The following is a 20,373-nucleotide window of genomic DNA, read 5'->3' as shown; positions in this document are numbered from 1 at the left end:
TAGATTCTACTCTCGAACCACTCGCTTCGCTCGTGGTTCAACTATAGAATCCTTTCACTTGCTCGTTTTTCAATTCCACACTCGGCGTTAAAATACAACTTTGCCCCCTTGTACAACAAATAACTATTAGTCAGCTGAAATAATTTGCAGATCGGAAATACACGGTTATTCCTTAGTATGGGAGCATCCCAAAAATCTTGGCAAAATACATGTAGGTACAGACGGGAAAGCCGGGTTAGCACATGATTGGTGCGAGAGTATGTCGCCGCGTGAAAGATCACGCGCCTTCTTCTAATCGTATTAAGTAATGACATGAACGGGTGACGATGACGGGTAGGTAGGTAGTCTACCTCGCGGCACGCCAATCATGTGTTAACCCTTGCAAAAATGTCTCCTATATTTAGGTGTAGGTCCCTATTGCTCAGAATTTACCTCGAAAACTATTGCAGGTGACTAAATAAACACGCAGTATGTTAGGTATTTATTTATTTTTTGTGTGGTGTTAGCAAAGGGGAAATAACTTCTCTAGTAATTTTAAATCGGGTTTGACACAAAATAAGTGGTATTCTTTAAATCGTTTCTTGATACTAATTAGTTAAGCTAATAAGCTTTACTTTATGTAAATCCCGTTTCGGAATCTGCTGTTACAGGTACTTACCGTACTAAGTGTTCGTTTCTCGCTGGTTGTCGCATCAACTCGTACTTTTGAATATCTAACTTTACTTAATATTGTAACTGCTTTATTTTGTCTTTTTATTATTAATAGTGTTTTTGGTACTTCTGCGAAAATTAAATAACAGAAATATAATATAAAAATGTTGGTATTTATTATTTTCCTAACTTTACCTACCATGAAATTGATGAAATGCTCGTTTATGGGCATGGTAATTTGGATACCTATTATACACCGTGTTTTTTTTTGTTTTCCGTTAAATTCGACATGTCATTAGGTTCGTTATCAGGAACCATCCTGCCGGCGTATCATGCTGCCAATTTTATCACTTATCCACGTGGATAAAGCATCCGTCACGCTTTGGCAAGTATGTCAGTGTGAGAGTGACAGATGTCTTATCCACGTGGATAAGTGATAAAATTGGCAGCATGATACGCCGGCAGTATATCACTTTTAGTTAAATTCGCAGAAAATTTTTTTTCATCGATTTCATACATAGTAAATTAATTAATTAGTGTGAGAGACTCTTAAGGATAACATGTGGATGGATGTGAGCCTCGGTCCGGAAGGATAACATTCAAGACATTTAGATTGTCTTAAAGTTGGTTGATATCATCAATTTGAATTGATTGACAAGGGTGGGTAAATTGAAAGGCACATGTCAAAACAAATAACATTGGGAAGTGGTAAAGGCTGTCACACACATGTTCATCAATTATTTTTATTTTTTTAATAACTCGATAACCGGAAGAGTTATGACGCTAGTTTCTTAGAGGAATTAATTGTATTTGGTCTACGAGTAAAGAACCATCCCTTAAAGTTAACGGAATTCAATAAAAGCAGAGTGTATAATTTGGTATCATGGGAGTTATAGGGATGGACGGTAGTAATAATAAAAACAACTAATCGGTACTGACTTACCAAAAGAGGTATTTATTATATTATATAGATTAACATGCATTCAAATTCCGTTACAGATATTAATACTTTTGAAGGACACGGTTGCCATCTAACATCCTAGCTTCCGGACTGCGCAGCTTTACCGGGTCTTTATTTATTGTAGTGACATACCATGTCCCTTTCACTCCCTAAGCAGAAGATGGCCACGACAAATTACTATACAACATAATTGAAGTAACCCATAAAAAGAGCTGATGTTGATAATATCCGATATATATATATTGATATATATATTGTAAACTATGTGAGGTGTGCAATAAAGAGTATTATATTGTATTGTATTGTATTGTATCCGAAGATAATAATTATATTTTTCTACTTGTCGACTGTAATCTGTCAATTAGGACACCACAGACTAAACTATAAGTGCTAACTTTTCAGTGTTGGATACTCTATGGCAGTTCCGACTCAATTATAATAAGCTCATTATAGTTGACTTTAGTTAACTGTAATAATTTCAAAAATAGAACTTCACACAATTTCTATACTAATTTGCGATACCTGGCAAATTTGCCTGCATCTGAAACACATTTCTTTTTATCTGTCGCGTTATCGGCCAATCAAAGACGGTTATTACAAACAATTGGTTGCTAGGTAATTCGATGTTGATACAACGGTGAACGACTCTATTAATGATGAAGATGATGACCGTTGCGTAAGCGTTAAGTAGGTATTGACAGTCAATATTGTGGACGATGGAATCTGTGTTGAATTTTAGAAGCGATTTATGCGTCGACTTCAGTCGGTCAACAACACTTGACAAAAAAAGATGCAGTTTTATATTTAAGTATAAAACGGTAATAAATAAGTATTTTGCCGTGGCCACCGCCCGCGCGTCCGCCGTATGAGTACACGTCGTATAACTTGTTAGCAACAACAACAACAGCATTTATATTAGTGTTTATTTATATATCGATATCTAACAAACTAATAACATTAAACATTTAAAAAATTAAACTAATTTAAGTCGCTGCAGTATAATATACAATAAATACATTATCTGGTAACTGTTCTATTAAAATAATTAACTCATCGATTAATATTTTACTGTATAATATTTTATGTAATAAAATTGTTCATTATAAGGTATCTAATTGCGCATTTTATAGGTACTTACACATAGTTACATGGTGGTTACGGCTAAACAATGTCTGTGTCTAAACTAGCTACGAGTGCATATAAAAATTACATTATATATACCTACTCATAATGTAGGTAAGTCTACTTGGTATGACGCAGTATAAAGGCCCCAACAACAAATAATATTTGCTACTTAAAAGATTCACCAACAAGTCTGTATGTTAACTTTGAGCACTAAATCAACAGAAGCCACCATACGTATTTGCAACCCATACATATAACTTACATGTAATGTATACTAGCTATTTTTCGTTGTAAAATCTACAGTAACAAATGGTCGACTAAATGTGCCGGGCTCAACACAGAGGCTTGTCAACGGTCATACTTCCAAGATCCGCAAATACGAGTACCATCACGTAAAACTACAATTTCAAAACTCTACTTTAGCTAAAGAATATATAGGCATATATGGTTGCTATAAATATCAAGAGAATAAGAAACTCGTTAGCAGTCAAGAGTGCAAAGGATTTCAAATCAAATCGTTCTGGCTCCTCCTTGATCTGACCCTCTTTCATGATATGACATCATCAGACTTCATTCAAATACAACCCTCGGTTCTTTCATTTCGCAAAACCATATATTATTAAAATATATAAGAAAAGTTGCATGAACAATGACACTTTTATATGTTAGGAATGTATTTCGGTGTAGCTTGCCTATGCGATTTCGGAGATACCACGCAAATAGTACTTAAATAACAACAACATAGTTAAAGCACGAAAATAAAAATCACACATACCTATGCATCAACAAGATATTCTTAAAACTATGAGATACAACTAGTATTAAGTTATATAAAATGTGGATTAATTCTTGCATTTAACAATATTGTCTTCAATAGCATTGCTCACATCCCAACAATTTAGATCTAATAGGACCGCACAAGGGAATCATAAACTCGTCTGATGTCGATTTCCGCATAAACCAAATACACTTTGCAACAGCAATCGATTAGGTATACAATGTGCAAATTCAATACCGGCGATAAATTAAACCAGACGTAACTTATTACTCTAATCAATAATTAAAAAATGTTACTTAGGTAATGTTTATCACATAAATGTAACCCGTAATCAATTAAAACTTTCAAGCAGCAACCTCTACAACAACATAATATGAAGTGCCGTGATTCGCCCATATTAAGTTTACATGCTGTATTAAGGCCAGTACACATCTTATGAATATGCAGCACAGCAGAGCTGTTGGATGTCATGTCGTTTAGTTTGCTTAGCTGTTAATTTTTTAACGTATAATTCGTCGCTTTTATAACCATAATTTGTACTTTACGCAACGCAAGTTGTGCGACATTTTATTTAATTCATTACATTACGTACAACTCGTGCACACTGCACAGACGTGTTCAGTAGACACTGTCTATGCAGCAAGCTAGAGCTGTGCTGCATACGCAACTTGTGTATTTCGGCATTTATCCCTGCATACCATTAATTCCACACGATTACTTCAGAAGTGACAGATACCTAAATAGTTCAGTTTACGCTAAAGGGAAGTCATGAAATGAATTACATCAAATCCTTAAAACGCTTCAATTCTACTTATTGCCACACATTTTATTTGTCGTCAATGATATTATACATTTGTGAATTGCGTCGTTTGCGTCGTTCTGCTACGAAGGTGCGCGTGCACCCGTCGTCGCGTGTGCGTTACTCCCAGTACTTATACTCGTAATCTCTAGCCGATTTACCTGGTATGGTGTACTTGGTATTTGTAAGAAATGTTTTAGTGTACGGCGGCACTGAGAATAACCACCAGCGGGCGGTAGAAGGAAGGCCGGAGAAAGACACTACTGTAGCGACGCGCGCGAGTGCGCGGCGCGTACCGAACGGGTTCGATCACAATGCAGCTCAGTTGATTCGTATTTCATTATTTTATAATAAACTTATTGTACAAAATCTATAGTTACTTTAAATACGTTAACACTATGCTATAGCTTCGGTTAGACGGTCGTTCCCTATGTCGTAAAGGAGCTTCCCAACCGGTAGGTACTACGGCTAAACGTCACCCCTTCCGATGCAAACGATATGAGTATTCATAATAAAAAATACCGGAACCGGTTTTCTATATCATACTTTGTAACAATGTATATGTAAAGTTTGTAATAAAGGTACGAAAATTATGCAAATAACAACATTACCAAAATCGGGCATATGTTGACCAGTTAATATGGTCGCAAATATCTTTTATCGAGCTACCGTTAAAGGGAGACCACTTCATTTGTAATTTTGTTAGTGTCCAAGCTGAATAGACGTTAGTGAGGCTTAGTGGTCTTTTTTGCCAGTAAGTGCTGTTAAAAATACGTATAGTGCGCCTCTGATAGTTGCGTCTCGATTGCCACGGAGTATGAGCGATTGGTTTTATTTCAACCATTAACGATAGCTCGGTAAAACGCACGCCCGAACGCCGGCTAACTTTACATATCGCCGAAAATACCGGCGAATGTCTTCCTCAAGTTCTTCATAGTGTCCTCGGCGTCTTCGGTGAGCGCGGCGCTGAGAGAGCCCTGGCGCGCGAAGCCGCCGCGGCCGCCCGCGGAGCCCGTGGGGGCTGCACCGGCCGCGGCTGACGCTGTGGCGCCTGATGCTGAAGATACCGTCGACGATTGGGATGCTGGTTTAGGGAAATAAAAGAGCATATTATAGAGCTTAAATACATATTTAAATCTAAGTTAACTACCTGTCTTAAATCAAAACATTAATTTGAAGTCATTAGTCAGTCCGGCGCTTAAAGATTCGATCCGGGGAAATTCTTCCTTTTGCCTAAGTCGACGAGGTTAAATTATTTATCTGAATCTGTGGTACACTACTTAGTAGGTATTCAAAATGGTTTTTGGTGGCGTTTGCTCATTATGTTGAGTCATGGTCAAGTCATGGTATGTATGCAGCCTTAAGTAACACTAAACTTCTCTTCCCGCACAGACTTTAAAATTTCAATAAAATTATGGCGAGGGCGCCGAGCTGCCTAATACAGAGCTGCGGGATGCGGGCTTGGTGATTCCCGGCCGGAAAATGGGCTGGATGTTAGAAATGTTCACCTTGAGAGTCGCGCCTCGTGAGCGGCGGTGGCGGTGGCTGGCTGGGCTCGGCCGGGATGGGCGGCAGCGGGCGGTCGATGCTGGCCGCGGCGGTGAGCGGCGCGGGCGGCGGCGCGCTGGGCGGGCCCGCGCCCGCGCCCGGCAGCGGCACCGACCGCTCCTCGGGCGAGGGCGCTGAGCTGCCCGATACGGAGCTGCGCGAGGCGGTCTTGGTGATGCCTGGCCGGCAGACGGACTGGAAGTTTATGAATAGATTTGATTAAGACGATTTGGCATATTTTAACAAACAATAGGGATGACGACTTTAGAGACGGCTGATAGAGAGGAATGGAGAAGGAAAATCTGCTGCGCCGACCCCAAATAATGGGAACAGGGCAAGAGAATGATGATAATAATCTATTTAGAGTCCGTTAGTTAGATCGTCCAAAAATACTGAACACATATTTTTCGCTTTTTCTAATTAATGAAAAAATACAAAGAGCAGAGCATCAAAGTTCCGGAGTGGGGGCTTGTGACGTCACTTCTAAGTAAAAATTGTACCTAGGCGTGACGTCACGCGAAACTTTAACGCACTGTACCGTCTCCATTTTTCGTTTACGGCTTACGAGAAAAAAGAAAAAATACGTGTCTAAAATTCTTTGATAATCTAACTGATGGACTACCAAATTTTTTTTACCTAGTTTTTTTTAGTCGTCTCGCCTATTAAAATAATGTACAAAAATCATAGTATCCCGAAATGTTTTGGACTCAGCATGTTGCTGGCAACTCGCTGATCTTCACGGATTTCAATGGATGCCATCTTATAACCAATTTTTTTACAATGTTCGAGGGTTTTTGTTGTGCCCCGTTTTAGTTTAAATATAATCTATACCCAAAATATTTTGTTATGTAGGTAATAGGTATGTTGTTGTTGTTGAGGTCGATCATGAGCTCTCACCTGCCTTTGCCCACCATCTGTCGTAGGGCGTACATTTCCAGCATACCAATATCTCGCTAACCTAAACATTGGAGTCTTCCTGCGAGTCTCCCGTGAAGGAGGCATGAAGGAGGTGGCAGAGTTGTTGAGGTCGATGATAAGCTCTCTCCCGTCCTTGCCCATGGTGGTGATGATGATGGTGGTTACTGGTGAGTAATAGGGCGCACATTTCCCGCCCATGTACCAATATCTGTCTAACCTAAACATTGGAGTCAATTTCTACTGCCCACCTGCATCCGTTGGAAGACGAGGTCAGCAAGATGGCGGCGGTCCTCCTCCTGCGAGTCTCCCATGAAGGAGGTGGCGGAGTCGTTGAGCTCGATGATGTGCTCGCGCCCGTCCTTGCCCACCACCAGCTCTAGGGCGCACACTTCCAGCCCTCCGAAGATCTCGCTAACCTGAAGAGAAGAGTAATTTTAAACGGGCATTTTCGCGAAAAAAGACTCAAAAACTTTTTTTTCTAAAATAGGAAAATTTTATGTTTTTCCTACTCAGAATCACGAGCGAGGCAAAAATAGCGTCGCAAATTTAATTTTTCCACTTTGTTACTATTTTTCAACTTACTTTGTTACTTACGGTTACATATGTTACTAGAACTACATATTATGTTACTACATAACATATGTAGTTCTAGTAACATATGTAACCATTAAATATCAATCATTTAATAGTTTTTTCTTAACATCCGCTTTCTAAATATGGCGTAACCGAATATTCGGCCGAATGTTCGGTTCGGTAAGAGCTGAACCGAATGTTCGGCCGAATATTCGTATTCGGCAAAGTCCATATTCGGCCCATCTCTAATCTATAGAGTCTTGCCAGAATTCTTGTCATATCATATATTTGCATGTGGAGGGTGGCTGCATGAAAAATAATAAATCAGTCTTAAAGCAGTGCTCGTCTTTGATTCACGCTCCCTGCGTCCTTACATACTAAACATGGCGCAGCCGGTTTTTAAAATGGATTGATTTATAGTTAATAGTGGTATTTGAACTGAGTGTTAAAAATAAAGGGTTATACCTACAGATATAAAGACGTAAAACTAAAAGTAATTAATTGCAAAGTACAATGGAATCAGTTTTGCAACCACCGCCGCCGTTCGTATTTGAAAATAATCTTGTAAATGTGACATCTGGTAATTTGAGCAAAGAGTGGGATAAATGGAAGAAGAGTTTTATGATTTATTATGCAGCGTGTGAAATCGACAAAAAAGACGTGACAGTGCAGATAAATATTTTACTTCATGTCATTGGTGAACGATGTCGGGATGTATACGATCAATTTACAGATAAGACGAAATGTGACACGGTTAACAAAGTGTTGGAGAAATTTGACTGTTTTTTCTTTCCAAAGAAAAATTTAACAATTGAACGTCACAGATTTTTTACACGCGATCAGAGCGAGTTCGAGTCCGTTGAACAGTATGTGTTCGAATTAAACAAGATGGCCGTAAAGTGTGAATTCAAAGACTTGTGCCAAGATTTAGTGCGAGATAGATTAATATGTGGAATAAGAGATGGATCCTTACGAGAACGTCTGTTAAGGGAACCAGATTTGACGTTAACGAAGGCTGTGGAGATCGGTAATTTAGCAGAATTATCTCGCGCACAAGCTGTGACCTTGAAGTCAGAGAGTACTGAGCTTCACCATGTTCATGGAATAACGAATGAAAGTCAAAATACTAACGCTCAAGTGAACGAGATTGATGCCATACTAAAGAATCGTCGATTTTCTCGAGCACAGCGGTCAAGGTCATCGCGCGCGCGGCCGGGCGGACAATGGTCGCGCCCAGGCCCGTCGCGACAGCAGGAGCAGTATCAGGACTCACGAGGTGCTAGAGGACGTCAAACATCTTCACGGTACCACGAGGAGAGACAGTGGCACAATACGCCGAGGTATCGTGGTTGTTCACAGTGTGGTGGTGTGCATGCAAAATTTAAGTGCCCGGCATATGGACAACAGTGTTTAAATTGTAAGAGATTCAATCACTACTCCAGAATGTGTGGAGTCTATGAGGTGCGCGAGGACTCTTCCGATCAGGTAAATAAAAATGAGTTTCTAGAGAGTTTACAGATAGGTGATACAAATATAACTTTCAAGTTAGATACCGGTGCTGACGTGAATATCCTTCCTTTCTGTAGGTTAAAAGATTTAAATATTTGTGAGTCAAATTTAACAAAAACCTCTCTGAAATTAGAAGCTTATTCAAAGGGTAAAATAAAGGTGGTAGGTAAATGTTATTTAAAAGTCACATATAGAACGAATGTTTATGTTTTACGATTTGTCGTCGTGGACACAGATTCAATGCCGATATTAGGTAGGTACTCATGTCGAGAGCTTAACCTGGTTAAGAGATTATATACTGTAGAGAAGAAAAGTGAAATTTTAGATCAATATCCGGACGTTTTTAATGGTGTAGGTTGTTTGCCAGGGAATTATAAAATAAGGCTAAAAGAGGATGTGAGACCAGTTGTCCATTCCCCTAGGAAATTACCAGTAGCATTAAAAGACAAAATTAAAAATAAGTTGCAAGAAATGCAGGAACAAGGCATTATTGCCAAGGTCGAGCGCCCCACGGACTGGGTGAATAGCATGACGGTGGTCAAAAAGCCTAATGGTGACCTACGAATATGCTTAGATCCCCAGGACCTAAACAAGGCGATTCGGCGCGAGCACTTCAAGTTGCCAACCATAGAAGAAATCACTTCAAGTTTATCTGGAGCTAAGTACTTTAGTACTTTAGACGCAAAGCATGGATTTTGGCAAGTGGCATTACATGAGTCAAGCACGGATCTATGCACATTTAATACGGCTTTCGGTAGATTCAAATTCCTTAGAATGCCTTATGGAATCTCGTCTGCATCAGAAGTATTTCATAGAAAACTATATGAGCACTTTGAGGACATCGAGGGGGTAATTCTTTTTGTTGATGATTTATTAGTATACGCAGACACAAAAGAAGTTCATGATCAGAGACTTAGGGCAGTACTCGAGAGGTGCAGGGAAATAAATATTAAATTAAATCGCCAGAAGTGCAAAATAGGATTGAAAGAGTTAAAGTATCTAGGCCATAAAATCACCTATGCCGGGATAAAGCCAGATGATAGTCATATATTAGCAATAAAAAATCTCCCGAGGCCACAAAATACAAAAGACGTCGAACGGTTTTTAGGATTGGTTACATATGTAGGCAGATTTGTACCAAACTTATCAGAAAAAACATTTCTTTTACGGGATTTATTAAAAAAATCAGTAGAATGGCACTGGAGTCATCAACATCAAGAATGTTTCGAAAAAATAAAGGAATGTTTGACGAATCCACCAGTCTTACAATATTATAGTCTCGATAAACTGGTGGTAATCTCGGTAGATGCGAGTAAACACGGGTTAGGTTGTTGTTTACTTCAAAATGACCTACCAGTATCGTATGCTTCAAAATCTCTGTCAAAAGCCGAACAATCGTATGCTCAGATAGAGAAGGAGTTATATGCGTGTGTCTATGCGTGTGAAAGATTTTATAGCTACATATACGGGCGAACTGACGTAACAATAGAAACAGATCACAAACCGTTGATAAGCATAGTAAATAAACCGTGAGCAAATGCACCAGCGCGTTTACAGCGTATGTTATTGAGACTTCAACCATATACTTTTAAACTGGTTTACAAGCCGGGTAGGTACTTATATATAGCCGACGCATTATCCCGTGCAGTGGCACCGGGTGCAAGCGAGAGCTCCCTCCCGCGCGACTATCTCGAGGCGCAGGCGCAGGTATGTGCGATTACTGCTTCTAATCCATTAACTGATTCACATTTTTTGAAAATACAAAAGTGTACCAAGCAGGATGACGAATTACAGCAGCTAATTAAAGTAATTAAGTCCGGGTGGCCGACGCATAAAAATAAATTAAATACATTATTAAATCCCTACTGGGATGTGAGGCACGAACTCACGATTGCTTTTGGAATAGTTTGGAAAGAAAATCGCGTTGTAATTCCTAAATGTATGCGGAGAGAGATGCTCCAAAAAGTCCATATAGGACATTTAGGTATAGAAAAATGTCGATTAAGGGCTCGTGAGATCATGTATTGGCCAAATTTAAATTCCCAATTATTAGATTATTTATCGCGTTGTCAAGCGTGCCTTACTTACAGAAAGAAAAATAGCAAGGAACCCCTCATACCACATGAGGTACCCGAACGAGCGTGGAGTAAAGTAGGTATAGATGTTTTTCACTATGGCGGAAAATCGTTTCTGTTACTAATAGATTATTATAGTAAATTTGCAGAGGTAGTAAAACTAAAATGCTTAAAAACCGAATATGTTATCACTAAAATAAAAAACATTTTTAAAAGGCACGGTATTCCCGAAATAGTTATGAGTGATAATGGTCCCGAATTTAGCTCGAATAGTTTTAAACAGTTTTCCAAAGAGTGGTCGTTCCAGCATGTGACGTCATCTCCAGGATTTTCTCAATCGAACGGCCAAGTTGAGCGTTTTATACAGGTCTTAAAAAACATGATGCGTAAAACTACATTTGATAACACTGATTTAAACCTAGCTTTATTAGAATATGCAAACACTCCCATATCATCTAGTCTCCCATCCCCGGCGGAGTTATTTTACAGCAGAAAATTAAGAAGCATAATTCCATGTTCACCCAAATTGTTGATGCCAAAAATACAGAAAGATGTTGTTAAAAACTTGAAGGCCCGCCAGTACAATCAGAAACTTTATTATGATAGAGGAGCTCGACAATTACCGGAGTTATTCATTGGTCAAAAAGTAAAAGTTAGACATAATGATTCATGGATAGCTGGTACAATACTAAAGAAGCTGAGTTTTAGGTCTTACATTGTTAAATTACTGTCGGGGTCAGAGTACTTAAAGGTGGAAACCCATTACACCATATCATGCTATGACCGTGCTATGAACGTGTCAGACAAAAAAATATTCTTTGTATTACAAAGTATGAGGCTATGCATACTAGCCCGTTCCATCACCGATCATACCCGTAGAGTGCCATGCACGGACCGTCAAATATTGTCGGCGAGGATATTTTGCCGGTGTCGAAACGCTCCGTGAATGGCACGCAACGGTGATAGAACGGTGCGTGCAGGCGGTTAAACGGGGTATAACCGCGTATGGTGACCGTTTGAAGCACGTTATACACGCGTTGTCATACTTCTTTCAGTCACTATACTCGCCTATGCTACGGGGATGATACGCGGAGTACACTACGGTCACTATACTCGTCTATGCTACGGGGATGATACGCGGACACTACGGTCACTTAACTCGTTATGCCCGGATATGAAATGATGTGGACACGTTGTAGTGGGCATAGCCATCCGTGTCGCGTTACATTCCGTGCCTGACACGTTCATAGCACGGTCATAGCATGATATGGTGTAATGGGTTTCCACCTTTAAGACGAAACAGAAAACATATAATTATCGATTCGCAATTTAGGGTTGATAATGAATTGCCGCGCGCAAATTATGATGACATAAATGTAGGTCAAGATAACGCTCAGCTGATCGGTGTGCCCACGTGTTCCCGCGCGCCCGCGCCCGCGCAGGCCCCGCCGCATTCGCCCAGCACCGGTTCTAACTCTAACGTTCCCGTAAACAATACTTACCGAACTACTCGTTCCGGCAGGGAAGTACGACCTCCTGATCGGTGGGGATTCCCAGCCACATCATGAAGGGTCAACAACGTCCAGTGAAATTAAACCCGGCGAAAATTGTGAACAATAAATTTTATTACTCGTAATGTTTAGATTAAGTAACTTTATAATAGGCCAGCCAAATAAATTGCATGTCTTTGTAATTATTAAAGTGTAAATGTAATAATTAAGTTAACTATAATTTTTTTTGTTACTTACCTACCAGATTTATTTTTAATTCACCTTACAGTCAATTTATATAAATGTATTTACCACTCTTTACAAAGGCAAAGGCGACCGCGGTGATTGTAACAATTACCGCGGAATATCCCTCCTCAGCATAGTCGGCAAAGCTTTTGCTAGGGCTACCTTAGCCAAACTACAGAAGCTGGCTGACCGCGTATATCCAGAGGCACAATGCGGTTTTCGGGCCCAACGGTCAACTGTCGATATGATTTTTTCACTCAGACAGTTACAGGAAAAGTGTAGGGAGCAAAGCAGTCCTCTTATCGTAGCATTTGTCGATCTCAACAAGGCATTTGACACTGTGAGTAGAGAGGGGCTTTATTCGGTTCTTGTCAATATCGGTTGCCCTCCAAAGCTCCTGAAGATAGTGCAGTCATTCCACGAGGGTATGGAAGCCACAATCCCTCACAACTGCGAAACATCGGCTCCCTTCGACGTACGCCGTGGCGTTCGTCAAGGTTGTGTACTGGCACCTACTCTCTTCGGAATATTCTTTTCTGTACTCTTGAAGGTTGCTTTTGGAGATGATCTACAGGGGATACACCTGTATACAAGAGCCGATGGTCAGATGTACAATCTTGCTAGGCTTAAGTCCAAACGACATAGAAAGGACTTTTTTGTGGATAGCCTTCTCTTTGCTGATGACGCTGCTTTCGTCGCTCACAGTGAGTCTCAACTGCAGACCATCATGGACAAATTTCAAAAAGCGTGCGACCTCTTTTCCATGTCGGTTAATGCCAAGAAGACCGTCATACTAGCGCAAGGATGTTCAGAACAGCCAACTATCGTGCTTAACGGTGCACCTCTAGAGGTGATCAGCAAGTTTTGCTACCTTGGCTCGCTTGTGTCGTGCAATCTTTCGCTTGACGCGGAGATCGACTCCCGCATCGGCAAAGCGGCCACAACGTTCGGGAGGCTCCGTACAAGGGCTTGGGACAATAAACATCTCACGGTAAAAACGAAAATGCTCATTTACCAAGCATGTGTCCTAAGTACACTTCTGTACGGAGCGGAAACTTGGACATCGTACGCAAAACAAGAACGCCGGCTGAACTCCTTTCACATGCGCTGTGTGCGGAGCATACTGGGCATCACATGGAAGGATCGCGTGACAAACGAGTCTGTTCTAGCCGAGGCACAGCTTCCTAGTATCACAGCCATACTAAAGAAGAGGCGACTGAGGTGGCTCGGGCATGTGTATCGAATGGAGCAGACTCGTTTACCACGTCAAATCCTGCTGGGAGAGGTTGCAGATGCAAAGAGACCGGTCGGACGGCCAATGCTGCGCTTTAAAGATTGCGTGAAGCGTGACATGGTCACATTTGATATTCCATGCAACCAGTGGCAGCGGCTGGCCGAAGACCGACCCACGTGGCGCCGTGTTGTCCATGACGGTCAATCTAAGCACGACAACGCCTGGTTCTCCTCCTTGAATGATAAACGCATGAGGCGTCACGAGCAGGCCTCTAACCCCCGCCCATCTAGGGGAGCATACACCTGTCGTGTGTGCGGACGAGGGATCCTCTCTCGAATTGGGCTATACAGCCACGAACGTAAGTGTCGCAAGGATGCTGCTTGAATCATCTGTTATAGATGCAAAGGCCTGTTATTTACCACGTTACTTGCTTTTACCAACATGCATTTCAATTAGTAGACATACATTTATACTTTTAGGTATTGTAACAATTGTTAATTGAATATAATCCTATTTGCCAATTTTGAATTTTGTATAATTATGATTATATCAATTAAGTTAAATAAAATATCAATACCTATAACATATTGCATGTTCAGAAATTAATGTATATAGTCAATAAGGAATAAAAATTGTTGTTAAGATATACGCTAAACTAAAATATGTAATGTGATTTTTTTTTATTGAAAAACAATTGTAAGTAATTATTATTTTTTGTTTAAAAAGGGAATTGTCATATCATATATTTGCATGTGGAGGGTGGTTGCATGAAAAATAATAAATCAGTGCTCGTCTTTGATTCACGCTCCCTGCGTCCTTACATACTAAACAGTAAACATAATTACTTAAATCATTATTTTCATCCCGACAACATTGTCCACCTCTGATCATCTCCAGTATATCAATCAAGATGAAAATCTCATGATGAACGCGAGTTAAGTGCGATTGTAAGTGCGATAGTATTTATAAGTTACCTCATCGATCCACATCTTGTACCGATCGTTCATGCCGATAGCCTCCAGCATGGCCGAGCCTTGGTTTGTCTTCCAGTTGCCCGATATAGACTTGCGCCTAGGAATAACACAATACAGATCAATACAATTGGCAGTTAGATTATATTGTATTAATTTATCATTTATAATACATATGACTACTAGCCCGTGGCTTCGCTCGCGTTAAATTCGTGAATTGCAGAATGCTCTATACAAACTATTACAAACTTCCCCCATTTTAGGGAAGTGGGGGTTAGAAAGAGTCAAAAATTAGTCTATGTGACTTTCCATCCATTTAACTATCTCCACTTAAAAAATCACGTCAATTCGTCGCTCCGTTTTGCCGTGAAAGACGGACAAACAGAGACACACACTTTTCAATTTATATCGTTAAGTAATAAGTATTTCACCTCTTGAGCGTCCTTTGTGATAGAGAGTAACAATAAATAGAAATAGAAATAGTACATAGTACGGTACCGATACACTGCTAGTGCCACACAATCGTGTTTAAGACCAACTTGAGCGGATAATTAAAAGTAAATGAAAATCGACCACAGTAATTGAAAGCTCGAGGACCGAATCTAAACACAAGCTCAATAAAAACGCCTAGTAAATCTGATTACTTACTGTGCCTAGAACGAAACACATTTTATAGATTTCCTGTAGGCGTAAAGACTGTAAAGAGCGTTATTATTATTTTACCGCCCACAGCTTTATGTCAGGGAAACGATTGCAATTTGTATATTTGTATTGTGTTTACGAGATAATTGGGATCGTTTTACAATGTACTTAGATATTTGATAAGATAAGATTTAAAAGGTTTAGCCTTTAACAAGAGTCGTTTGGTTCCTTGTTCATTATATCAAGTTAAAAAGCGTTCCATATCTGGTACAAAATGATATTATAATATGTAGTACGAGTATATCTTAAGAGCCCTTGAGAACAAAAAATGACACGATGTGATCTTAGTAACCTGCTCTTTATATTTGTATCTCTGTTACGTGTATAATATAGTAATTATTGTAATTTTAAAAATATATGGGTGAATATCTCAACGTGATTTTTTTGTGGCGGAGCTGATAATCATTGTATGGGCTAATTGTTTCTTGTTTTTTTTTTATGAAAACCAATCAATTTATGTATATTTATTTAAAAATACTTTTTCATCGAAATTCTAATTTTGTTGTAGCGTCCAGACCTTGTCTTTACCGGATACCCAAAATGTGAAATCGAACGCGTGACATAAATTTCAAACAACTCTTTCAATTACGAAACAGAAAAAGACGACACGCGACAGAGCATAGTTGGGTTAAATTTTGTAAAGTACAGCGGGACAAATTTCGACTGGGGGCAATTGTATCTGAACATTTTTATATTATTACACTATGATGTTGAGTTCTACATGTATCCACTGAACAAGTGAACACGCCTGCCATATATAACCGGTGGACTCTCTATTTAATAATGCAAACATTGTAAAACAAGGAAAAAATGGACCATTTACATTTACATTTGTCCCCCAGTCGAGATTTGCCCCGCTGTACCTTACTAGTAAATGTAAAACTTGCGACTTACATGAAAGCCTTATAGTTGGTGCCAATCTTCTGTATATGGATGTCGTATTTGGCGTCGATGTAGGGCTCCACGGTGCAGTAGGTGCCCAGCATGGCCACCACCCCGGCTATGTCCTGAAATATGGAGATAGAAGGCTGTCAAAAATGTTACATTGTATTATAAAGAAACTAATATGTAATCCCCTAAAGAATCATAAAAAACCTGCGTTCTAGCCATGAGTGGAGAAACAATTCTGTGTCCATAATTAATTTAGAAACCGGCCAAGAGCGTGTCAGGCCGCGCTCAGTGTAGGATTCCGTAGTTTCCCGTATTTTTTATATATCGTAAATACCTATCCAACTATATATCATACCGTATAAAAAAAAACTCCCCACGTTACGTGGTTTACCCTAATAATAGTTATTTGTTATACAAGGGGGAAAAGTTGTATTTTAACGCCGAGTGTGGAATTGAAAAACGAGCAAGTGAAAGGATTCTATAGTTGAACCACGAGCGAAGCGAGTGGTTCGAGAATAGAATCCTGAACTTGCGAGTTTTAAACACACGAGAAGTAAAATACATTTGCGCCCGAGTGTAACACAAAACTTTTCCCCTCACTACAGCGAGGAAACTACAACGCAAAAAGTTCGTTTATCACTGCTTCCAGTAGTTCCACAGGTGGTAAATCATCTTTATTAGTAGATTCATCTACTTTTATAAATTTTAAAGCAGTTAATTTGATTTTATTCAAGGTCAAATTACTTTACCCACTAGTGGATAAAATGCGTTTTTACCCGCTGGTATTAAAGGACAAAACACGTGTTTCCGAGCTAGTGATTTCCACTTTGTCGGCGTGATTGATGTAGGTACATATTGGTACGAAAATTCCCTAACGGTCACTGAGATAGATAGTTGTCTACGGAACCCTAAAAACCTGCGTTGTAGCCATGAGTGGAGAAACATTTCTGTGTCCATAATTAATTTAAAAAGAGCGATTTTAATAAAGCTTGGGGTTAAAAAGAAGAAAATCCCATAATACTTATTTGAAAATGTCAAAAATTCAAACGCATCGAAAAGATTAGCGTTTTAAAAATACCTAAATAAATAATATAGGTACTTAGTTATGGTTTAAAATACATTATGTAAAATATTTTTCGTATATGCCAGGAAGAGGAAGATTTGACGACCGGTCTGGCGCAGTCGGTAGTGACCCTGCCTGCTACGCCGCGGTTCCGGGTTCGAATCCCGGTAAGGGCATTTATTTGTGTGACGAGCACAGATATTTGTTCCTTAGTCATGGATGTTTTCTATGTATATAAGTATTTGTATATTATATATATCGTTGTCTGAGTACCCACAACACAAGCCTTCTTGAGCTTACCGTGGGGCTCAGTCAATCTGTGTAAGAATGTCCTATAATATTTATTTATTTATTTATTTATTTATTTATTATATGGACTAAGTTTGTGCGGAGTAGGTAGATCGTTCCATATCCTCTCAAAACGTCTTAAATAAAACTATTAAATAGTCAGTATCACATTCCGTCCCCGGTCCCACTTTCCCAAAGCTACATTAATTATTACTTATTTGTTACAAGGGGGCAAATTTGTTGTTTAACCGCACGTGCCAATATTGATACCCGAGCAAGCGAAAGCGTTACTTGAGCGTTGCGAGTGTTTCAAGGCACGTAGGTTGAACAAACTTTGCCACCGAGTGAAACACACATTTTATCACCACACCAACACGAACAAAATACTGACAATAAAATATCAAACTAAATCAAATCCAGCAATCTATTCCATGTTTATGATTCAAAATAATTATTTGTAGGTAAATTCTACCAGCCAGCTCAAGGCATCAAGTTAAAGTTTGTATGAAATTACTTTGCACTCTTGTGGATAAAATGCAATTTTGTTATCCGTTTTCGAATAGCAAAATAGATCTTTGCCAGTTGGTGTGGTGAAAATTTATTTATTTTAATCCCATGTGAACGATATTTCCGCAATAATAAAGGCAAAAAAATTAAGCATAAGTCATTTGGTATCGTTATTTAAAGGAGTTTGCCAGCCCAGGACGAAAATTCACCATACCTACTCAATCATGAGGATAAAGATAAATCTCGATGACATATTAAATTAATCTTGCTCAAATGTTTAACACGATACGTCTGGCATTAAAAATAATTGGAGACATCGATTGAAACCAACAATGTTATGTTACACAATACTGTTTTGATAGCAACTCGTAAATAGGATGGGAATCAGACTTATATTGACCGGGATATAGACCGTGATAAACTTCTCGATTGGAGACTCAATTTTTTTCCAGGTTATAAGTACTATTTAGTTAACCAAAATGAAAAAAAAAATTGTATTATAAAGTTAAATAATTTTAGAGAAAAGTCATATTTCATGAATTTGTTTTTTTTTCTGCTTTGTTTTTTTCAACAAAACTTTGCACAATCGTACTACTAAGTGTAAGTAACTATAGAAAAAAAAACCAGCTCCTAATCATAAAGGGTATTTTTGTTCCCTTATCCTGCTACGGCCTTTAATTGCAAATGTAACTATACTTTCGTGATTTTATTCCTTCGCGTAATTTAACTTCAACAGCGCTCGAACACACTTGGATGCGTCACTCTTTTCCGGGAAGCGAGGCGCGACTGAGGTTACGGGGTGGCCCAAGGTGAGGCCCAAGGTCACCTAGTACTTTAGTGGATTCCATCTAGCACGATTAGATTTTGAAATATTTAAGTGGTCCAATCAAGGCGCCGGTCTAATGATCGCAACCTTCCCCCAGATTTTTATTAGGATGGGAATATCTTACAAACATTTACATATCCACACAGGCGTATCCCGGAGATAATTAAGAGTAATAGCGAATGTGACGTTTAGTTTAGGTAGGTATATTTCTTTAATAGTATACTAGAAATGACTTTAATATACTGGATACAGTGTGGATACATTTCCTGACCCTTTAGCACAACTTGCCTTGTCGCGCGTGAGTCCATCATCAAGCGCGAGTTCAAGTATGTACTCGCGCGCGACAAGGCAAGTTGTGCTAGAGGGGCTGGTGATTTCAACTACACTGTTAATTTTGTAATACAATCAAAGTTATTGTCAAAATACGTTTAGTAAACGGTGACTCTAAAGAACGTCAAGAGAAAGCAATAACTACCCATATCTGTAAAGAGTAACTGTCAGAAAGCTTGAATTATGATTCATAGTTTATGAAACATTCCATAGGCATTTCATTCAAACATCATTTTCAAACTAAGTGTTCTCTAAGATTACCTATATGTATGTATAATATATTATAGCTTAGACACACCGTTGAGTAATTACCTATATTATGTTATAGCTTAGGCAGACAAGTTAAGGTAGATTCTGTACGGTGTCTGTGTGTGATTTATTTTCCATGAAGGCATTAGTATATAAATAAAATAAACTGTGTAAAGCAAAGGTTGTACGTATGCTAGAAATCAACTCCAATCTCCGGTAATTTGAGAGTTGCATGCCTGAGCCACACCTACCAACCTAATGTAAGAAATATATTTTTTTCTACTTGTCGACTGTAATCTGTCAATTAGGACACCACAGACTAAACTATAAGTGCTAACTTTTCAGTGTTGGATACTCTATGGCAGTTCCGACTCAATTATAATAAGCTCATTATAGTTGACTTTAGTTAACTATAATAATTTCAAAAAAAGAACTTCATACAATTTCTATACTAATTTGCAATAACTGGCAAATTTTCCTGCATCTGAAACACATTTTTTTTATCTGTCGCATTATCGGCCAATCAGAGACGGTTATTACAAACAATTGGTTGCTAGGTAATTCGATGTTGATACAACGGTGAACGACTCTATTAACATTAATTTTAACTTGCATGAATGATGATATTTCCGTCCATTG

The 20,373-nt window shown here is 39.0% G+C and overlaps 1 protein-coding gene across 1 annotated transcript in view; it reads right to left on the bottom strand.

Annotated features, from left to right (window-relative positions):
• Positions 1 to 2,265: 2,265 nt before the first annotated feature.
• Positions 2,266 to 20,373, bottom strand: part of LOC125226516 (synapsin) — a 148,690-nt gene continuing 130,582 nt past the window's right edge. The window contains exons 10-14 of the mRNA XM_048130499.1: positions 16,475 to 16,587; positions 14,882 to 14,978; positions 7,029 to 7,196; positions 5,823 to 6,057; positions 2,266 to 5,398 (exon numbers count right to left, since the gene is read on the bottom strand). Of these exons, the coding sequence (XP_047986456.1) occupies positions 5,202 to 5,398; positions 5,823 to 6,057; positions 7,029 to 7,196; positions 14,882 to 14,978; positions 16,475 to 16,587 (810 nt within the window). The 3' untranslated portion in view covers positions 2,266 to 5,201. The remainder of the gene's footprint in view (positions 5,399 to 5,822; positions 6,058 to 7,028; positions 7,197 to 14,881; positions 14,979 to 16,474; positions 16,588 to 20,373) is intronic.

Source organism: Leguminivora glycinivorella, chromosome 5 (assembly GCF_023078275.1).
Source record: "Leguminivora glycinivorella isolate SPB_JAAS2020 chromosome 5, LegGlyc_1.1, whole genome shotgun sequence".
NCBI classification, from domain to species: Eukaryota; Metazoa; Arthropoda; class Insecta; order Lepidoptera; family Tortricidae; genus Leguminivora; species Leguminivora glycinivorella.
Note: the sequence above shows the minus strand (reverse complement) of the source record. Positions and strands in the feature narration are given on the sequence as shown.